The sequence below is a fragment of the Anomaloglossus baeobatrachus genome, chromosome 1 (genome assembly GCF_048569485.1).
Source record: "Anomaloglossus baeobatrachus isolate aAnoBae1 chromosome 1, aAnoBae1.hap1, whole genome shotgun sequence".
Classification (NCBI taxonomy): Eukaryota; Metazoa; Chordata; class Amphibia; order Anura; family Aromobatidae; genus Anomaloglossus; species Anomaloglossus baeobatrachus.
In genome coordinates, this window is record NC_134353.1 from 942,654,667 (window position 1) to 942,672,608 (window position 17,942).

Sequence of the window (17,942 nt, forward strand, 5' to 3'; positions counted from 1 at the left end):
GCGGAAATAAGTCTCAATATGTAACATGTCTGAGCAATAAAAGAGCTGTGTAACTAAAAATCTGCAGATGGAAGGATTCCCAACAATCCTTGTTACAAAATACTTATTCCACAAACAATGGTACAATTACCCTAATGCAGCTCTAGTCCACCAGGGATAACTGTGCTGATATTTTGATAACCATAGGACACCAGCAATGTCTCCATCAACTCTTCCCCTACCATAGATCGCCAGTGATGTCTCCATTAATTTGTTATATGCCATATTTTACTATCTTATCCTCTACCAAAGACCACCAAGTCTACATCATCGCCTCTTCTACCATAGACCACCAGCCATGTTTCCATCAATGTCTCCTCTACTGTGAATAAGGAGCCATGTCTCCGTCAATGCCTCCTCCACCATAGACCACCAGCTATGTCTCCATCAACACATCTTCTAGCGTAGACTGACAGCCCTGCATCCATCAATGCCTCCTCTACCATAGATCACCAGCCATGTCTCCATCAACACTTCTTGTAGCGTAGACTGGCAGCCCTGCATCCATCAATGCCTCCTCTACCATAGATCACCAGCCATGTCTCTATCAATACCTCCACTACTATAGACCACCAGAAATGTCTCCATCAACATTTCTACCATAGATCATCAGGCATGTCTCCATCAACAAATCTACCATAGACCACAAGCCATGTCACTCTCCATCAACTCCTCTACCATAGACCATGAGCCATTTCTCCATCAATGCTTCATCTACTTTAGATCACCAGCCATGGCTCCATCAATACCTCCACTACTATAGACCAGCAGAAATATCTCCATCAACATCTCCTCCACCATAGACCATCAGCCATGGCTCCATTAAGTCCTCTACCATAGACCACCAGCCAGGTCTCCATCAATACCTTCACTACTATAGACCACCAGAAATGTCTCCATCAATGCCTCCTCCACCATAGACCATCAGCCATGTCTCCATCAACTCTACCATAGACCACCAGCCATGTATCCATCAATGCCTCCTCTACTGTAGATTACCAACCATGTCTCCATCAATGCCTCCTCTACTGTAGATTACCAAGTCACCAAAGTCTTCTGTACCGTAGACCACCAGCCATGTCTCCATCAATGCCTCCTCTTACGTAGACCACCAGCCATGTCTCCATTAATGCCTCCTTTACTGTAGACCACAAGCCATGTCTCCATCAATGCCTTCTCTACTATAGACCATCAGCCATGTGTCTACCAACATCTTCTCTACCGTTGACCACCAGCCATGTCCCCATCAATGCTTCTTCTCCCGTGAACCAGCCATGTGTCTACAACATCTTCTCTACCATAGACCACCAGCCATGTCTACATTAATGCCTTCTTTAAAGTAGACCATCAGCCATGTCTCCATCAACTACCGTAGTCCTCTAGGTGGGCACCTATAATAATGTACATACCGCTCTGCTTCATCAGTGGCCTCTCTCTATGGCTACAGATGAACCTGTCCTGGACGCAACCGCAGGAGACGCAACGTATTTGTTTCATGAAAATAATTCCTCCATGTAGACGTCCTGAATGCGGGAGTCTCCGTTCTGTGGACGAGTAGTTTTATGGTTTTCCTTCTAGATCAAAATTCTACAATTGTCATAGATTGTATCTTATACCAAAGCTCCAATGTATGTGTCCTTCTTATATTGCAAAAAAACTGTTTCTACAATTTTTTTTTTTTTTTTTAAATCTGGTTACTAAGGCAGGTTGAAATGGGGAATAGCAGTAGGGCAGGTAGAGGTGCAGCGGTAACGGGTGTGAGCAGCACATGGTTCGGGAGTAGTGACCACTAGCCACACAGAGCCAATGCAGTCTTAAAGGGTTATTCCACCAAAAAAATCTTTCTGGAAACACAAGAGGTATTTACAACCCCATACTAAATTCGCATGTGCAGCTTCTGCTCCCTTCATTGTCTAAGGGACTGCCAAGTGCAACACTCAGCTATTTCCATCAGTCCCATAGACAATGAATAGAGCTGAGGTGCGCAAGTGTGGCCACTACCTCATTCATAGTCAATAAGAATGATGTCAATAGCCGAGTGCTGTACACAGAAGTCCTATAGACAGTGATTGTAGCAGAGTATGCATATGAGCACCTCTGCTCTATTCATTGTCAATAGGACTGATAGAAATAGCTAACTGCTGAACATGGCAGACTCAGACGATTTTAGCAGAGGTGGCGCATGCACACCTCTGCTCTATTCATAGTCTATGGGCAGTCCTATAGATAATGATTGTAGTGGAGGGCACAGGTGGGCACCTCTGATCTATTCATTGTCTATGGGACTGAAGGAAATATCTGAGTAGTCTATACAGCAGTCCTATACAGAAGGATTGGGAGTCCTATAGACAATGATTGTAGCATGGGGCGCAGATGGGCACCTCTGCTCAATTCATTGTCTATGGGACTGATGGAAATAGCTGAGTAGTCTATACAGCAGTCCTATACAGAAGGATTGTAGAAGAGGTTGCACATACGCAACTCTGCTCTATCCATAGTTTATGGGCAGTCCTATAGACAATGAGTGTAGTGGAGGGCACCTCTGCTCTATTGTCTATGGGACTGAAGGAAATAGCCAGGTGCTGTACTTGGCAGTCCTATAGTCAATGATTGTAGCGGAGGGCACAGATGGGCACCTCTGCTCTATTCATAGTCTATGGGACGGAAGGAAATAGCCAAGTGCTGTACTTGGCAGTTCTATAGGCAATTATTGTAGCGAAGGGCGCAGATGGGCACCTTTGAGCTATTCATTGTTTATGGGACTGAAGGAAATAGCCAAGTGCTGTACTTGGCAACTCTATAGGCAATTATTGTAGTGGAGGGCTCAGATGGGCACCTTTGAGCTATTCATTGTTTATGGGACTGAAGGAAATAGCTGAGTGCTGTACTTGGCAGTCATACAAACAATGATGCAGCAGAGGGCGCAGATAAGCACCTGTGCTCTAACCATTATCTTTGGGACTCATGGAAATAGGTGAGTACTGTATGCATACCTCTGCAATATTCATAGTCTATGGGCAGTCCTATAAACAATGGATTATGACAAAGTACGCAGATGGGCACATCTGTTCTATTCATTGTCTATAGTACTGATGGAAATAGCTGAATGCTGTATATGCAGTCTTATACACAATGATTATAGCATAAGTTGTACATGCTCATTCATGGTCTATGGGACTGATGGAAATAGAGTAATGTACAGAATTAGCAGAGTGCTGTACTCGGCAGTCTTCTAGACAATGATTGTAGTAGAGGGCATAGATTGGCATCTCTGCTCCATTCATTGTCTATGGAACTAATGGAAATAGCTGAGTTGTGTATACGCACGTCCTATTGACAATGATTGTAGCAGTGGAAGCAGATGGGCACCTCTGCTCGATTAATTCGCAGGATCACTGGGGGTCCCAGCAGTAGAAACCCCAGCGATCAGCAAATATCCTATGAATAAGTAATTACTTGACTTTTTGTGGATTAACCCTTTAAGGTGAACTGTTGTTGCCACATAATTTTATCAGGTTAGTTACATTTCTGGCTGGTTTAATACAGTTTTACAGTCGAAACATCAAGATCTCCCCACTTTCACCCCCATAGAGTTATATAGAGGACCAGTGGGGGTCCGAGGGCTGCCCCCGCTCTTTCCCATTTCACAATGCCGTGGCACTCAGATTTTTGCAGACTCCCATACATTCAGCGACTTTATGACCGGCCTATTTTGTATTGTGCTTGAATCTCCATTTTGTAGATCGGACATAGGCATTTTGTATATTTTTATAGAATATATATATATATGACGTTCTCCTCAGCTCGTCACCCCGTGTAGAGTTTCGCCCGTTGTACTCTTTGCACAGTTTCCATGTGTTTGTAATATAAATCTGTTTTTGTCCATTTCTTTCTGATACTTCTTTTTTTTTTTGTAATTTTGTGTTTGTTTTACATCTTAATAAAATATGAAAGTCTTGTAGATGTGATCCGGAGCGGGGCTTATCGGAGGACGGCCATAAAGAAGTCAATACTTTACAGAGAATATCCAAAAATGTAGTTTTTAGTCTATATATCTCCCATATACAAGGATTCAAAATATATTAATCCAGTTCCTTGTATCGCCACTAGAGGGAGCTCATTGGACTTTATAATTATACAGAATGCAATGTATAACAGAGCTCCCCCTAGTGGTGGCTGCAGAATTTTATAATTTACCTATTTAAGCAGGCAATCGCAAAAAATGACACGCTGACCGGTATAATGATAAATTAAACACAATCAATGGACCAATAATGTTCTCCCTTTTTGCCACCCAATGTAAAAAGTTTCCAATGAGCTTTGAATTAGAAAATAAAACAAGATCTTATTAATTTTTTTATTGCATAAATGTTAAATGTCAAATGGTGTTAAAAGTTAGGGGAATCTGTTTAAAAACGGGGACCCCAGCATATTAAAAGGGTTAATCGCCCTGGCCCCAACAAAAAAACCCCCAAAAAACGTAAAAATAAAGGGAGGCTGTCACCTGTTCACGGGATAGGGGTTACCTTGCAAATCGGTGTTTCACCTGCTTAAAGATTGCAGCTTGCAATCTGCAGATTGCAGATCTGTAGCCCCCTCCTCAATGGAGTGTCAAGGGAGGAATTTGGTTGAAGACTGCTAATGGAGTCTCCGTTTGGGATATCCAGAGATGGTGCCGTATTAGCTGTATATCAGTGCCAATATATCAATGTATATAAGACAAAGAACACACAAACATGCTCTCTTTTTCAGCCAGCGTCATCAACTGACTCGTATAATTCGATAGATCCAATTATACAGTAAGCATGAATAACCTTGAAGCTAAACAGGAAGTGCTTTTACTCCCCAATTTCTCACAACACATTGCCTGCCTCCCATACATTCCTTCTGTGTGAACATTACTGATAACACTTTTGCAGCTTCACATTCTGGCGTCATCATCTTTGGTTAACTCCTTCATGACTATACAGCTTTGAATTATATTATAGGTCTGTGCAATTGCTACATAGACACACAGATTAATTATGCAACTACATCTACATTTTGATTATTTCTATACACAGATATTCTTATTACGTTTGAACAAACAAGCTATAGCTCAGTGCCACCTCCACAGGAGCATCCAATTCATTGTCTATGGAACTGACAAATAGTCGAGCGCTGTACTATGTAGTCACACAATGGATGGGGAGGCCACAAAGTGAATCTATGCTCATTCACAACTTATTTTTGAGATTGCTGGAGGTCCATCCCAGCCTTTGGACCATCAGCTATGAGCAAATTATCCCCTTATATGATTTTGTTAAGGAAAAACCCCTTGGACTCAAACTTCAAGCTCTGAAATACAAATTCTTGTAAGTGAGCTGCTCCGCAGGAGCAGTCCACACTAGCTACTCGGGGGCGGTCCTAAGCATTAAACTCTCCTCCATCCTTTAATAAAATTATATGTTTTTTACTGTAAGCAAAAACCCGTTAAACTGAAACTTCAAGCTCTGAAATACAAGTTCTTGTAAGTGAGCTGCTCCGCAGGGGCAGTACACACTAGCTACTTGGGGGCAGTCCTAAGCAGAAAACTTTCCTCCATGCTTTAATAACATTATATATTTTTTTTGTAAGCAAAAAAACCCTTACAAAAACTTGTATTTGAGACCTTGAAGTATAGTGTAAGGGGTTTTTGCTTACAAAATATATATATAATGTTGTTAAAGCATGGAGGAGTTTTCTGCTTAGGACCGCCCCCGAGTAGCTAGTGTGTACTGCCCCTGCGGAGCAACTCACTTACAAGAACTTGTATTTCAGAGCTTGAGGTATAGTGTAAGTGAGCTGCTCTGCAAGGGCATTACCCTCTAGCTACTCAGGGGTGGTTCTAAGCATTAAACTTTCCTCCATCCTTTAATAAAATTATATGTTTTTTTTTACTATAAGCAAAAACCCCTTAAACTGAAACTTCAAGCTCTGAAATACAAGTTCTTGCAAGTGAGCTGCTCCGCAGGGGCAGTACACACTAGCTACTCGGGGGCGGTCCTAAGCAGAAAACTCTCCTCCATGCTTTAACAACATTATATATATTTTTTGTAAGCAAAAACCTGTTACAAAAACTTGTATTTGAGACCTTGAAGTATACTGTAAGTGAGCTGCTTTGCAAGGGCATTACCCTCTAGCTACTCAGGGGTGGTTCTAAGCAGAAAACTTTCCTCCATCCTTTAATAAAAACTATGTTTTGTTTTTTTTTTTTTTAAAGCAAAAACCCCTTAAATTGAAACTTCAAGCTATGAAATACAAGTTCTTGTAAGTGAGCTGCTCCGCAGGGGCATTACCCTCTAGCTACTCGGGGGCGGTGCTAAACAGAAAACTCTCCCATCTTTTAATAAAACCTGTAATGTATTTTTTAAATATGTGATTAAGTAGAATTACCCCTCTTTAGCCGCCCGTCCTGTCTGACTTGAGAAATGATGAAAGTTTTGTGTATTTAGGTCCCATAATAGGTCACTTCACACATTCAAGAATAAATTCAAGGACAAAACCATCATTCTGCATCTCAGAGATTTTATTTATTTTCTTACAAAACTCAAAAGCTCAAATTAGGATTTGGCTCAAATAAAAAGCAGCATCAAAAATGACTTTATACAAAAAGAAAAAATACTGATGTAGCTTATGTGACGGGAGCGATGACGACGAGGAGCCGGCGTTGCTTGCACGGTATAGCGACTCACATACTTACAGCATTACACATGTGGATACTATGGAACAATCACAAAAACTCTACTGGCAGTGTCAAAGGGTCCTAAATACCGCGGAGCTACAAAAATAAGACATCGAGCGTTCCCTGTACAGCGATGGACAGAACCTCGGGGGGGGCTCAGTATATGAAACGCCCAGGAGGAACCCAAAACGTGAATGTGATATAAAATATTGCATAAAGCAAAAACCCTATACAGGGGCACAAAAATAAGGGGTGCAGAGGCGGAAATCGCTCCTAGTGCCCGAAGATTCCTCTGCCACATTAGATGGTGCTATTAATATACATGGCACATGATAGGAGGGGCCTGATTACAGATTTTACATGGGGGCCCAGGAGCCGTCATTTCCACCTCTGACCCTACAGTGAGAGCTTCCAGTGTCATTCTTCAGACCAGGTTACCGCTAGTCAATTGCACAACTGGTAACCCCCCCTAAAACCCCTTTTACGAACCCTGAGAAACAAGTGCAATTTGCCGCCATGTGAGCCAATGCTAAAACGTTCGGGGTTTTTTTGCCCTTGAATCCATAGCTCATTAGATATTGCAGCTCAGCCCCATCCTTGTGAATGCCTGCAATACCAGATACTTCCTATGAACAAAGGTGGCACCATTTCTCTTTTGTTCATAGGTCATTAGATATTGCAGCTCAAACCCATCCATGTGAATGCCTGCAATACCAGACACGGCCTATGAACAAAGGTGGCGCCATTTCTCATTTGTCCATAGGTCATTAGGGATTGCAGCTCAAACCCATCCATGTGAATGCCTGCAATACCAGACACGGCCTATAAACAAAAGGTGGCGCCATTTCTCATTTGTCCATAGGTCATTAGGGATTGCAGCTCAAACCCATCCATGTGAATGCCTGCAATACCAGACACGGCCTATAAACAAAGCCATTTCTCTTTTGTCCATAGCTCATTAGGTATTGCAGCTCAAACCCATCCATGTGAATGCCTGCAATACCAGACACTTCCTATGAACAAAGGTGGCGCCATTTCTCTTTTGTCCATAGCTCATTAGATATTGCAGCTCAAACCCATCCATGTGAATGCCTGCAATACCAGACACTTCCTATGAACAAAGGTGGCGACATTTCTCTTTTTAGGTATTGCAACTCAGGCCCATCTATGTGAATGTCTGCAAAACGAGACACGGCCTATGAACAAAGGTGGTGCCATTTCTCTTTTGTCCTTAGCTCATTGGGTATTGCAGCTCAGACCCATCCATGTGAATGTCTGCAAAACCAGAAACGGCCTATGAACAAAGATGGCGCCATTTCTCTTTTGTCCATAGCTCATTAGATATTGCAGCTCAAACCCATCCATGTGAATGCCTGCAATACCAGACACTTCCTATGAACAAAAGGTGGCGCCATTTCTCTTTTTAGGTATTGCAGCTCAGACCCATCCATGTGAATGCCTGCAATACCAGACATGGCGTATGAACAAAGGTGGCGCCATTTCTCTTTTGGCCATAGCTTATTAGGATATTGCAACTCAGACCCATCCATGTGAATGCCTGCAAAACCAGACACGGCCTATGAACACAGGTGGCGCTATTTAAAAAAAAAAAAAATTGACATTTCATCCAACATTTGTACTAAAGGGGTCCATCACCCTAATGGATTTCCTTGGTCGGTCATAGAGGGGTTATAACGTGCAAACAATTTATCCATTTTTTATGCATATTCCACTATAAATACAGAATATATATATATTTTTATGATTATCACTATAAATCCAAGCCAGTGCAATGCCCACCAGGAATAGTCTGTTGTAGTTTGGTGGTCTGACGTGCGTCTCTTCAGTCATTGCAAATCTACAACCCCCTGAAAGGCTGTCGGGTCGTGCCAGGAGTTGTGGCTTTGCAAAAATTGAAGAAACGCAAACTAGAGACCACTGAAGTGCATTTGCTTCACAAACAAGACACAAAAATGTAGTAGACTCCAAAAACGTTTGGACTTTCCTTCCCCTTCATATATACACAAGAATATGACTAAATATTCAGAACGTGCGGCCGATAGTCGCATCGAGAGCCGCTGATACCCGATACACAAATACGATGTGAATACATTAGAATAAAGGTTAAATATTGGATGAAAAAGTCCCAACTGCACAACGAGGAGATAGGTAAATGTTTGAACTTTATATTCATAGAATTTGTGAGTTTCCTCCCTATAAATTTGGATCAAACGTAAATAAATCTGGATTATAACGTCCATTGATGTTGGGGGGCACACGTTTAACCTCACCGCAAATAAGTGCAAAAAAAAAATTGGAAAATAATCCCCCAAAATGTACATTTGCTCTGAGGCTGTGATAGTGTATACATTGTAGTGCATTTCATAGTGTTGTCTCCTTGAGAGCAGTGTATATTATAGCACATTATATGGACGCTATACATGCATAGATTACAATATCTGATATTAATCTGATAATATCTAATATTCCTGATATGCAACTGTCACAAATCTGTGCCGCACAATGCGAGTTATCCATAAGTCAGGGAAGATCTGTCCTAGGAAATGGCACCATCAGCACTGAACATAGGGATCGGGTCTAGAAGAACCTCATATGCAACTACTCCACTTAAAGGGTACCCACCATGTTGTATGTGCTGCCGATCGATGAAACTTCGGGTCCCGAGAACTTGACTCATCCATAAATCTGATGCACTCACTTTTGCAAAAAAGCAGCTTTCAACTCTTGGATGAGTGCACACTAACGCAAGTGTTGATTGCCGCTGATTGCAATGGTGAGTGCGCCAAATCCAGACCCAGCACTCAATCCACTGCTCTAAGGACCTGGCCCTCCACCGATTAGTTGCCCTCTTCTAAAGAAAAATATACTCTCCCCTCCTGGAGTGGCATTGTTCCTCTGGTGTCTGTGCAGAGTTTCCCAGCAATCACATGACTGCTGCAGCCAATCAATCAGCAGATTGGCTGCAGCTTTCAATATTCTGTCAGCGTGGATGACCACTCTGATGAAATACTGAACGTTTGCAGCGATTCGCTGCAGCGGTCACGTTCTGCTCTTAGCTGATATAATGTATCCAGTGTAGACAACGCTCTGTGAGCTAAACCTCCCGAACGCCAGACTGATACATTGAATCCACAGCCGACTCTGCTCAAACTCAAGACTAATATGTTGTATCCAGTGCAGAAAACACTCTGTGAGCTAAACATCGCAAACGCTAGACTGATGCATTGTATCCAGTGTAGACAATGCTCTGTGAGCTAAACCTCCCGAACTCCAGACTGATACATTGTATCCAGTGTAGACAATGCTCTGTGAGCAAAGCATTCCAGACTCCAGACTGATACATTGTATCCAGTGCAGACAGCGCTCTGTGAGCTAAACACCCCGAATGCCTGACTGATACATTGTGTACAGTATAGACAACGCTCTGTGAGCTAAACATCCCGAATGCCTGACTGATACATTGTGTACAGTATAGACAATGCTCTGTGAGCTAAACATCCCAGAATCTGCACAGAGGTCAGAGGAACAGCACCAGTCCAGCAGTGGAAACCATGTTTCTACAGCACTTATGAAGAGGACAAATATGCAGCTGATCAGTGGGTGGACGAGGTCCTGAGACCCTAACCCATCACTCAAAACACTGGTCCTCAGGTGATAATTGTTAAAGAGCCCCACATCTAATAAAAGAATGTTTGTAGAACATATAAAAATGAATTAAAATAAGTGGATAGGAACCTCTGAATTAGAATTACTGATATAGTCTGACAACCCAGAAAAATATTTGCCAAGTTTGGGTCTCTAGCTGCCATAAACAATCCAGCTCTCTCTGCCTCTCTCACAGCAGAAATCCCAGCATGCTCTCGGGCAGCACAGCAGCGACATAGTATCCAGCTTTATTAGAACTAATTGCATTTACAAACAAACCCAGATTTTTGTTCTAAGTGCAACTGCTCAAAGTTTGCACATGGAGCTTTTCCCAGAAGTCCAAAAGTGGGTTATTTCGGCCTCCATGTGGACGATGTGCATTTGCATTCTCCATAATTATGTGTACAGGAAAGCGCCGCAGGCTGCACTTTAGCTCATTGCTTGCAGCACTCCTAAAAAGTCCTATATTTACAAGGAAATTCATTGCCAATCACAGAACTTATATGGGATTTATATAAATAAGTAATGCCTGCAAAATTGACTTTACATTCCCATTCTTCATCATTTTCAATATCTCTGCTTGCTGCCAGTGAATGAGAATTCTCGTTTCAATTAAGAGGCAGCAACCCTGCACATATATAGTCCTGTTCTCACCTGATACAATGTATCCAGTGTAGACAACGCTCTGTGAGCTAAACACTCCAAACTCCAGACTGGTACATTATATTCACTGAAAACAATACTCTGTGAGCTAAACAGCCCGGACTCCAGACTGAAACATTGTATCCAGTGTAGACAACGCTCTGTGAGCTAAACACCCCAGACTGATACATTGTATCCAGTGTAGACAATGCTCTGTGAGCTAAACATCTCCAGACTGATACATTGCATTCACTGCAAACCATAATCTGTGAATTAAACACTGCGAACTCCAGACTGATACATTGTATCCAGTGTAGACAACGCTCTGTGAGCTAAACATCCCCAATTCCACACTGATACATTGTATACACTGCAGCTAAACAGTGAGCTAAACATTACAGACTCCAGATGGATACATTGTATAAAGGCAAGACAACGCTCTGTGAGCTAAGCGAAGGAAAACTTGTAATTTCTATGTGAATTCCACTTTACTATAAGAAGATTTTTAGCCCTTTTTTAGTGTTTTTGGGGGAAGGAAAAAAAGCAAGTGCATGTCAATTCTTTGCCTCTTCAATCAAGGTATTGTCCAATCAAAGGGGTTACAAAATGTTATCCAAAAGAGTTTCAGGAATTGGAAGAGTTCTAAAAAAAACCCCTCCAAAATTAGGAGTGTTTTTCGAAACAGCTGCGTGACAATAGCTTAAAGTTTGGTACAATGTATCAGTCTGGAGTCCAGGAAGTTTCAGCTGAGAGCGCTGTGTATACAGGATACAATTTTATTAAAAAATATAATAAAATATAAAAAAATATAGGCCGGTAGCGAAAGTCAATATAATGTAATAAAACAGCAAAAATCTATAATAAAAATTGTCAATAAAATATTTCATTCTGTGTGTTGTGATTACATTTATAGCAACTATAAAATCCTATCTACAGTGCAAGGCCACAAAAAGTGAAAAAAAAAATAAAAAAAAAAATCAGTAGATAAAATATAGAACTAAAATACTAAAGATTATAAAAATAATACTTCTATGCAAAAATAAAAACATATTTAATACCTCGATTTTAAAACAAAAAGTAGAAAATAGGAGGACAAACTAAAAAGTCTTCAGATTAAAGGGAATGTGCACCAATAAGCATTCTCTGACCAGCTATTAGGTTAGTCCCATGGACCGCTTCGCTCAAAAAGGGGGTTGTTCTAGCAAGAGTCTGGTTTACACCTCCCCACCCCCACCTTTGGTGCCACTCCTGACTTGTGGCCATATCTGGTATTGCAGCAATTAAATGAATAAGGCTGAGCTGCAAATACCAGAAATGACCAAAAGACAGAAGTAGCACCGTTTCTGGAGGAACATAAAAAAAACCCAAAACTGTTTTTAGTCATTCTGGACTGTCCCTTTAATTTTAAAAGGACATTATAGTCCCATTAATATCAATGGGAGAGCAACAGACTTAAAATATATATATTAAAAATAACAGTAAGAAGATAAATCAGTCTCACTCAAAGTGCAACAGTCTCTACTTCCCCAAAAAAGGCTGAAGTAAAATTACACTAGAATAATCTAATCCTGGTCATAACTATTACTTCTTTCCATTTACCTCAATTCTTTTTACAAACATTTAGTAAATTAGCAAACAAAATAAAGAAAGAAAAAAAAAAAAATCTAACAGCAGAACCAGACTACAGTTTGTTTGTAGTCTGTTACCATGGAGACAAAGTTCCGTACAGTTGATTTTTAAATTTGACTATTTGAAAAGTTGTTAAAATTTCCTTAGATTCTTAGATGCATCGAAGCAGTTAAATTAAAATGGTTTCGGACACAAGTGTTCAAGAAGAAGCATCCAGGTCAGACTACAGTTTGTAGTCTGTTACCATGGAGACAAACAATCCCATACAGTTGATTTTTAAATTTGACAGTTTGAAAAGTCACATTTCTTTTCATTCTTAGATGCATTGAATCAGTTAAATAAAAAATGGTTTTGGGTCCGACTACAGTTTGTAGTCTGTTACCATGGAGACAAACAGTTCCGTACAGTTGATTTTTAAATTTGACTATTTGAAAAGTTGTTACATTTCCTTAGATTCTTAGATGCATCGAAACAGTTAAATAAAAATGGTTTCGGACACAGGTGTTCAAGAAAAAGAATCCAGGTCAGACTACAGTTTGTAGTCTGTTACCATGGAGACAAACAGTTCCGTACAGTTGATTTTTAAATTTGACTATTTGAAAAGTTGTTACATTTCCTTAGATTCTTAGATGCATCGAAACAGTTAAATAAAAATGGTTTCAGACACAGGTGTTCAAGAAAAAGAATCCAGGTCAGACTACAGTTTGTTGTCTGTTACCATGGAGACAAACAGTCAAGTTGATTTTTAAATTTGACTGTTTGAAAAGTCGATATATTTCTTTTCATTCTTAGACGCATTAAAGCAGGTAATAAAAATGGTTTCGGACACAAGTGTTCAAGAAGAAGCATCCAGGTCCAAAAACCTCCCCCCGAAAAAAGGCAGCATATAGATATTTTGTCCATATCAATGGGATAAGTGCAGAAATTCCCCCCCCCCCATTCTATGATGCCTTTATATAGCCTGATCACATGACATGGCTTTTGGTGTTACTAACGGGACAACTTCCAATTCTAAAGTCACCCGTGAACCTATTTTTCCCCAGGTACCCCAAATAAATTCTGTAGGCGCATGTTTGCTAATTTGAGCACAACCCCTGTAATTTTCAAAATGGCCTCTCAAAAAATGGTTGTTCTATGTTTTTCAAATCTTTCCAGGATGTGTTATCGAACGGTGAGTCCAAAGCAAACGTCAGTTCTGAAACATTGGCATGGACCATAAAAAAGTCAAGTTTTAGGATGGGCATCAGGAAATTCGAGGAATTTTAAAATTGAATACATTAGAAAAATAACATTGGATGTGGTCAGTTTTGTATGGGCAAAGCGGAGCCGGTGTGTCGGCGGATGGTGAAAATATCTGAGGAGATTCCCAATTGTTGGGATCCAAACATTAGATAGGCCAGTTGGTCATTGAGGTTCCTTGACTTCAGAAAGTTAAAATGGGCCCTTAGTAGGGGGGGGGGAGCGCTATAAGTTTAGAGTTTTACTACATCGTGCACCTCATCCAAGAGAACATAAGACACAAACTACAGCTACGTAGTGCAAACCATAAAAGTCACCAAAACTTTTTGGAATTTTTTGAAGACCCTTTAACCATTGGCCGGAGAAGCGAACCTGAAGGTTGATACTAGGCTAGAAGGATGTACTAGAATACTGAATGCTAAGGACAAAAATGGAGACTTGGATAATATATATCGAGTTTGCTGTAGTGGGAAACTTTTAAGGTAGTACGCCAGTCAGATGGTCACCGGTGGTTCACTGCAAATCCTGACCCAACCTTCGCTATGGATAAAGGGGGATAAAAATTAAAAAAAAATATATAAAAATAATTTAATGCAAAGCAGAAGCGTTCACAAGTCTTGATTCACATTTGCTGTCGAGGATCTGATCCCTACAAATCCTGATGGACCCACTCTCTTGACGTATATGGATCCATCAAGTTCCGGAAATTTTTGACAGCGAGAGCAATGAAACTGCAGAACCGTAGTGTGACCAGACGAGAGGAACATCTGGAAATAAATCTACAAAAAAAAAAAAAAAAGTAGCAAAAAACAAAAATAAGTAGTGTTCTCACATAAAAAAAAAAAAGACAACGCAATACATTCATAAACCTCCTGACGAAATGCAGGACGACCGATACGTTTTCACAGAAAGAACAAAAAAAAATAAAAAAATTGAAAAATTGAGAAAAATAAAAAAATCATGTGTAAATTCCTTCTGCAAAAAAACAACAAACCAAACATTTCTTTGGGAAGACTGCTACATATTAAAGTCACATTAGTAGGACAGTCGCTTCCTTCAAGACCTTGAATGTAGTTGTAACCCTTTTCGTTGCTCAGGGTTTTCGTGTAGTGGTGTTGACCCCTTTCTGAAAAAAATGTAACCAAAAAAAAAAAATCATAAAAAAATCATAAAAAAAATATTTTTGTAATTTTTGTTTGGATGCCTGACCAGTAAAGCACCATTGTGGGTGTCATTTTGGAAGCATTTTTTAAGCTCCAACCACAGACCCAGGTGACCAAAGGTCCACCATTACTCAACACTTGGAAATAATTGGGTGGTGGATACTCAGGGATCATCTTCGGACCAGGTCTAGTAGTCCAGTAACACCAGTAAACACATGGGATCACTGGAAGCTTTATGTGACTACTGACATCCTCATCTATCACCACAACCAAAGATGAACCCAGTTAAGGCAATACGCCTGAAGTCAACGTGGTCATTTTTGGACAATGCTATTTGGACGGCTTTACTTATGAAGAGATGATTGCAGCATCTGATAATGTTTTTGCACGTTCTCCGTGACCAGTAAAATCCCTTAAAATGAGTCTTTTTTGCCATTTAAGAGAAGGAACCAATCATTGCATTGATACAATTAATGCCGTAGGATATGAAGACCCAAGTTCTACTCTCGAGTCAATGGACACCGGCTACCGAAACCTCCTTCATTGATGAGCAGCTGGAGGAGCATGCTAGGTGGCGCGGTTACAGATCATGTCGCCCATGCTCATTCCTCTTGCTTGTTTTGAAATAGGGAAGATATTGACCACCCCGCGTGGGCCGGTTTGAGGGAGTCTTTATTGTCCACTGGAGGGATCAGGAAATGTCTAGAGTTCACAGAACAAGGGCTTCCGAATGAAGCATTTTCACTTCCCATGGACGTAGGAGAACCTGGAGAATCTCCGGCCCAGGTATTAGGATGTCCCTGAGGTCTATACCCTGAAGATTCTGCCATGTCATCTTCTGTGGGCATCTGGTGGTCCACATTCACAGTAGTAATGGGCAACTGCATCTGAGGTTTGTATCCAGCTCCATCAGCAACGTCAACATCAAGCTCTTCTTCTGAACCAGCCTGTGGCTGATACATGGACTGGACGTCGATATAGACCACGGAGGGCGACGCAGACCCATCGAGAATTGGATTGGATGTGTCTCCATGTATGGTGGGCTGGGAATATATAACGCCGGAGTGGTTATCATCCGGAGTCCCCGAGCAGTCGTCTGGGGTTTGACCACTATCTGACAATGGAGAGTTAAGTTCTGTATCCAGGATTTTCGGGAATGGCTCCACCACTTCGACACTGCTGGGGGTGCAGCGGTTCATCTCCAAGGTTTTAATGGTTTTGCTCCCCTGAAAAGAAAAAAAGATTACAAACTTCCATTAGACTCATTACGAGAAATCGAGGAGATGGTTCTAAAACATTACATCATTATTGCTACATTGGAGCCACGAGTATCCAAACCAGTCATGGAGCGTTTTGTCCAAAAAACCCTGATCCGACGTTCATATCATGACGTTATGGGGGTCTTGTAAATGCCCAGGACAACGGACGTTCACAGAACCCTGGTACATATTCCATGTACTAACAACGTGGACACAACCTGGGTCCTGCGATGAGCACTCCGCTAGTGTCATGGTTGTTAGTGGCAGATGTCATCTGTGAAACCCAACTCCTGAGCCCTCTCCATACACCAGCACCCGACAAAGTGCAATAGGACATCCTATGTATATCCTAATAGTACAAACCTTTTTTGGGAATTATTTTTTTGCAAATTCAACAAAAAATGTATTTCCAAAACAAAAAATAATTTTTTGGGCAGGTTACGATGTATAATTTTCCTTGAACATCTTTTACGCAAACGGGGACCATAATGGGGGGCGCAGTTACCTCAGGGACGTTTTTCGGGAACTGCAATGCTTTACTGTTTTCTGGATTTGGGATTTCAGGATAAAAGGTTTCTTTGATCCTAGAGGAAGAGAAAGAATAAAGTATATGCAAAAAAAAAAAAATCAAACAAAAAACTAAACATTGGATAAAATATAAAAGTCAATCTGGATCCATCACAATCAACGCAATAAACGAAAAAATGTGCAATATTTTTGTTTTACTACAGGAAATGGTGACAACCAGGGTCCTTGTCTGACTCTTACAGAGTCCTGACTGTGAAATTCAGGTCCGTCAACGGGTTAAAGATCTGTCAACAGCAGTTTGTTGACAGTTTCAGGAGAAACGGGATTTAAATTTTCCAAAGCTGAAAACAATAAAGCCCCGTTCTACTCACCATTCTCTTTTCTTGTAGCAGATGGCACTGGTGACGATGACGAGAAGAACTGCGATCACTATCGGGATTAGGATTGCGAGAATTATACCGACCGCTGCAAAAATAGAAGAAATATAAAGTTATAGACAGAAAATATAATCTATTTGAGATCATCTAAAAAAACTTTAATTCTTTTTTTTTTAGCTTTATTTTTATGGCGTTTATTGTACAGTAAAAAAAACAATGACCAAGGTTAAAAATGGTGTTCTTAAAAGGGTTAATATCACAAAAAGAAAAAAAAAAATACAAATTTTTTTTGAGAAAGTTGTGGAAAATTTAACAGGAAAAGGAAAAGTTGATTTTCTTTATGAGAATAAGTTGGAAAACCTATAGGGAGTACAGAGGTCACAGCTGTATCCGGTCCTGGTGGCTGAACTAAAATGGCCCAATAAGCGGACACTAATATTATACATGACCCATGGCAGGTGGGGGCCTCAGAACAGCACTTACCATTGTCATTGGTGAGAACAGAGAAGTATTTCATCGGGCCTATCCCTCCGTTGGTATACGCTTGTAATCCCAGGGTATAACTTGTTCCGCTCTGAAGGTCTTGGATCTTTAACACCCGCACTGCTGGGTCGGTAATGTTCTTCATTTTTCTCTCTGTTTGATGGATTATAAAGTTATTACAAAAATAAATATTTTTTTTTACAATATGGCACCA

At 40.7% G+C, this 17,942-nt stretch overlaps 1 protein-coding gene across 1 annotated transcript in view; it reads right to left on the minus strand.

Annotated features, from left to right (window-relative positions):
- Positions 1–6,565: 6,565 nt before the first annotated feature.
- The window catches only part of LIFR (LIF receptor subunit alpha), a 105,297-nt gene continuing 93,920 nt past the window's right edge, over positions 6,566–17,942 (minus strand). The window contains exons 17-20 of the mRNA XM_075328680.1: positions 17,729–17,881; positions 17,240–17,333; positions 16,846–16,924; positions 6,566–16,307 (exon numbers count right to left, since the gene is read on the minus strand). Of these exons, the coding sequence (XP_075184795.1) occupies positions 15,684–16,307; positions 16,846–16,924; positions 17,240–17,333; positions 17,729–17,881 (950 nt within the window). The 3' untranslated portion in view covers positions 6,566–15,683. The remainder of the gene's footprint in view (positions 16,308–16,845; positions 16,925–17,239; positions 17,334–17,728; positions 17,882–17,942) is intronic.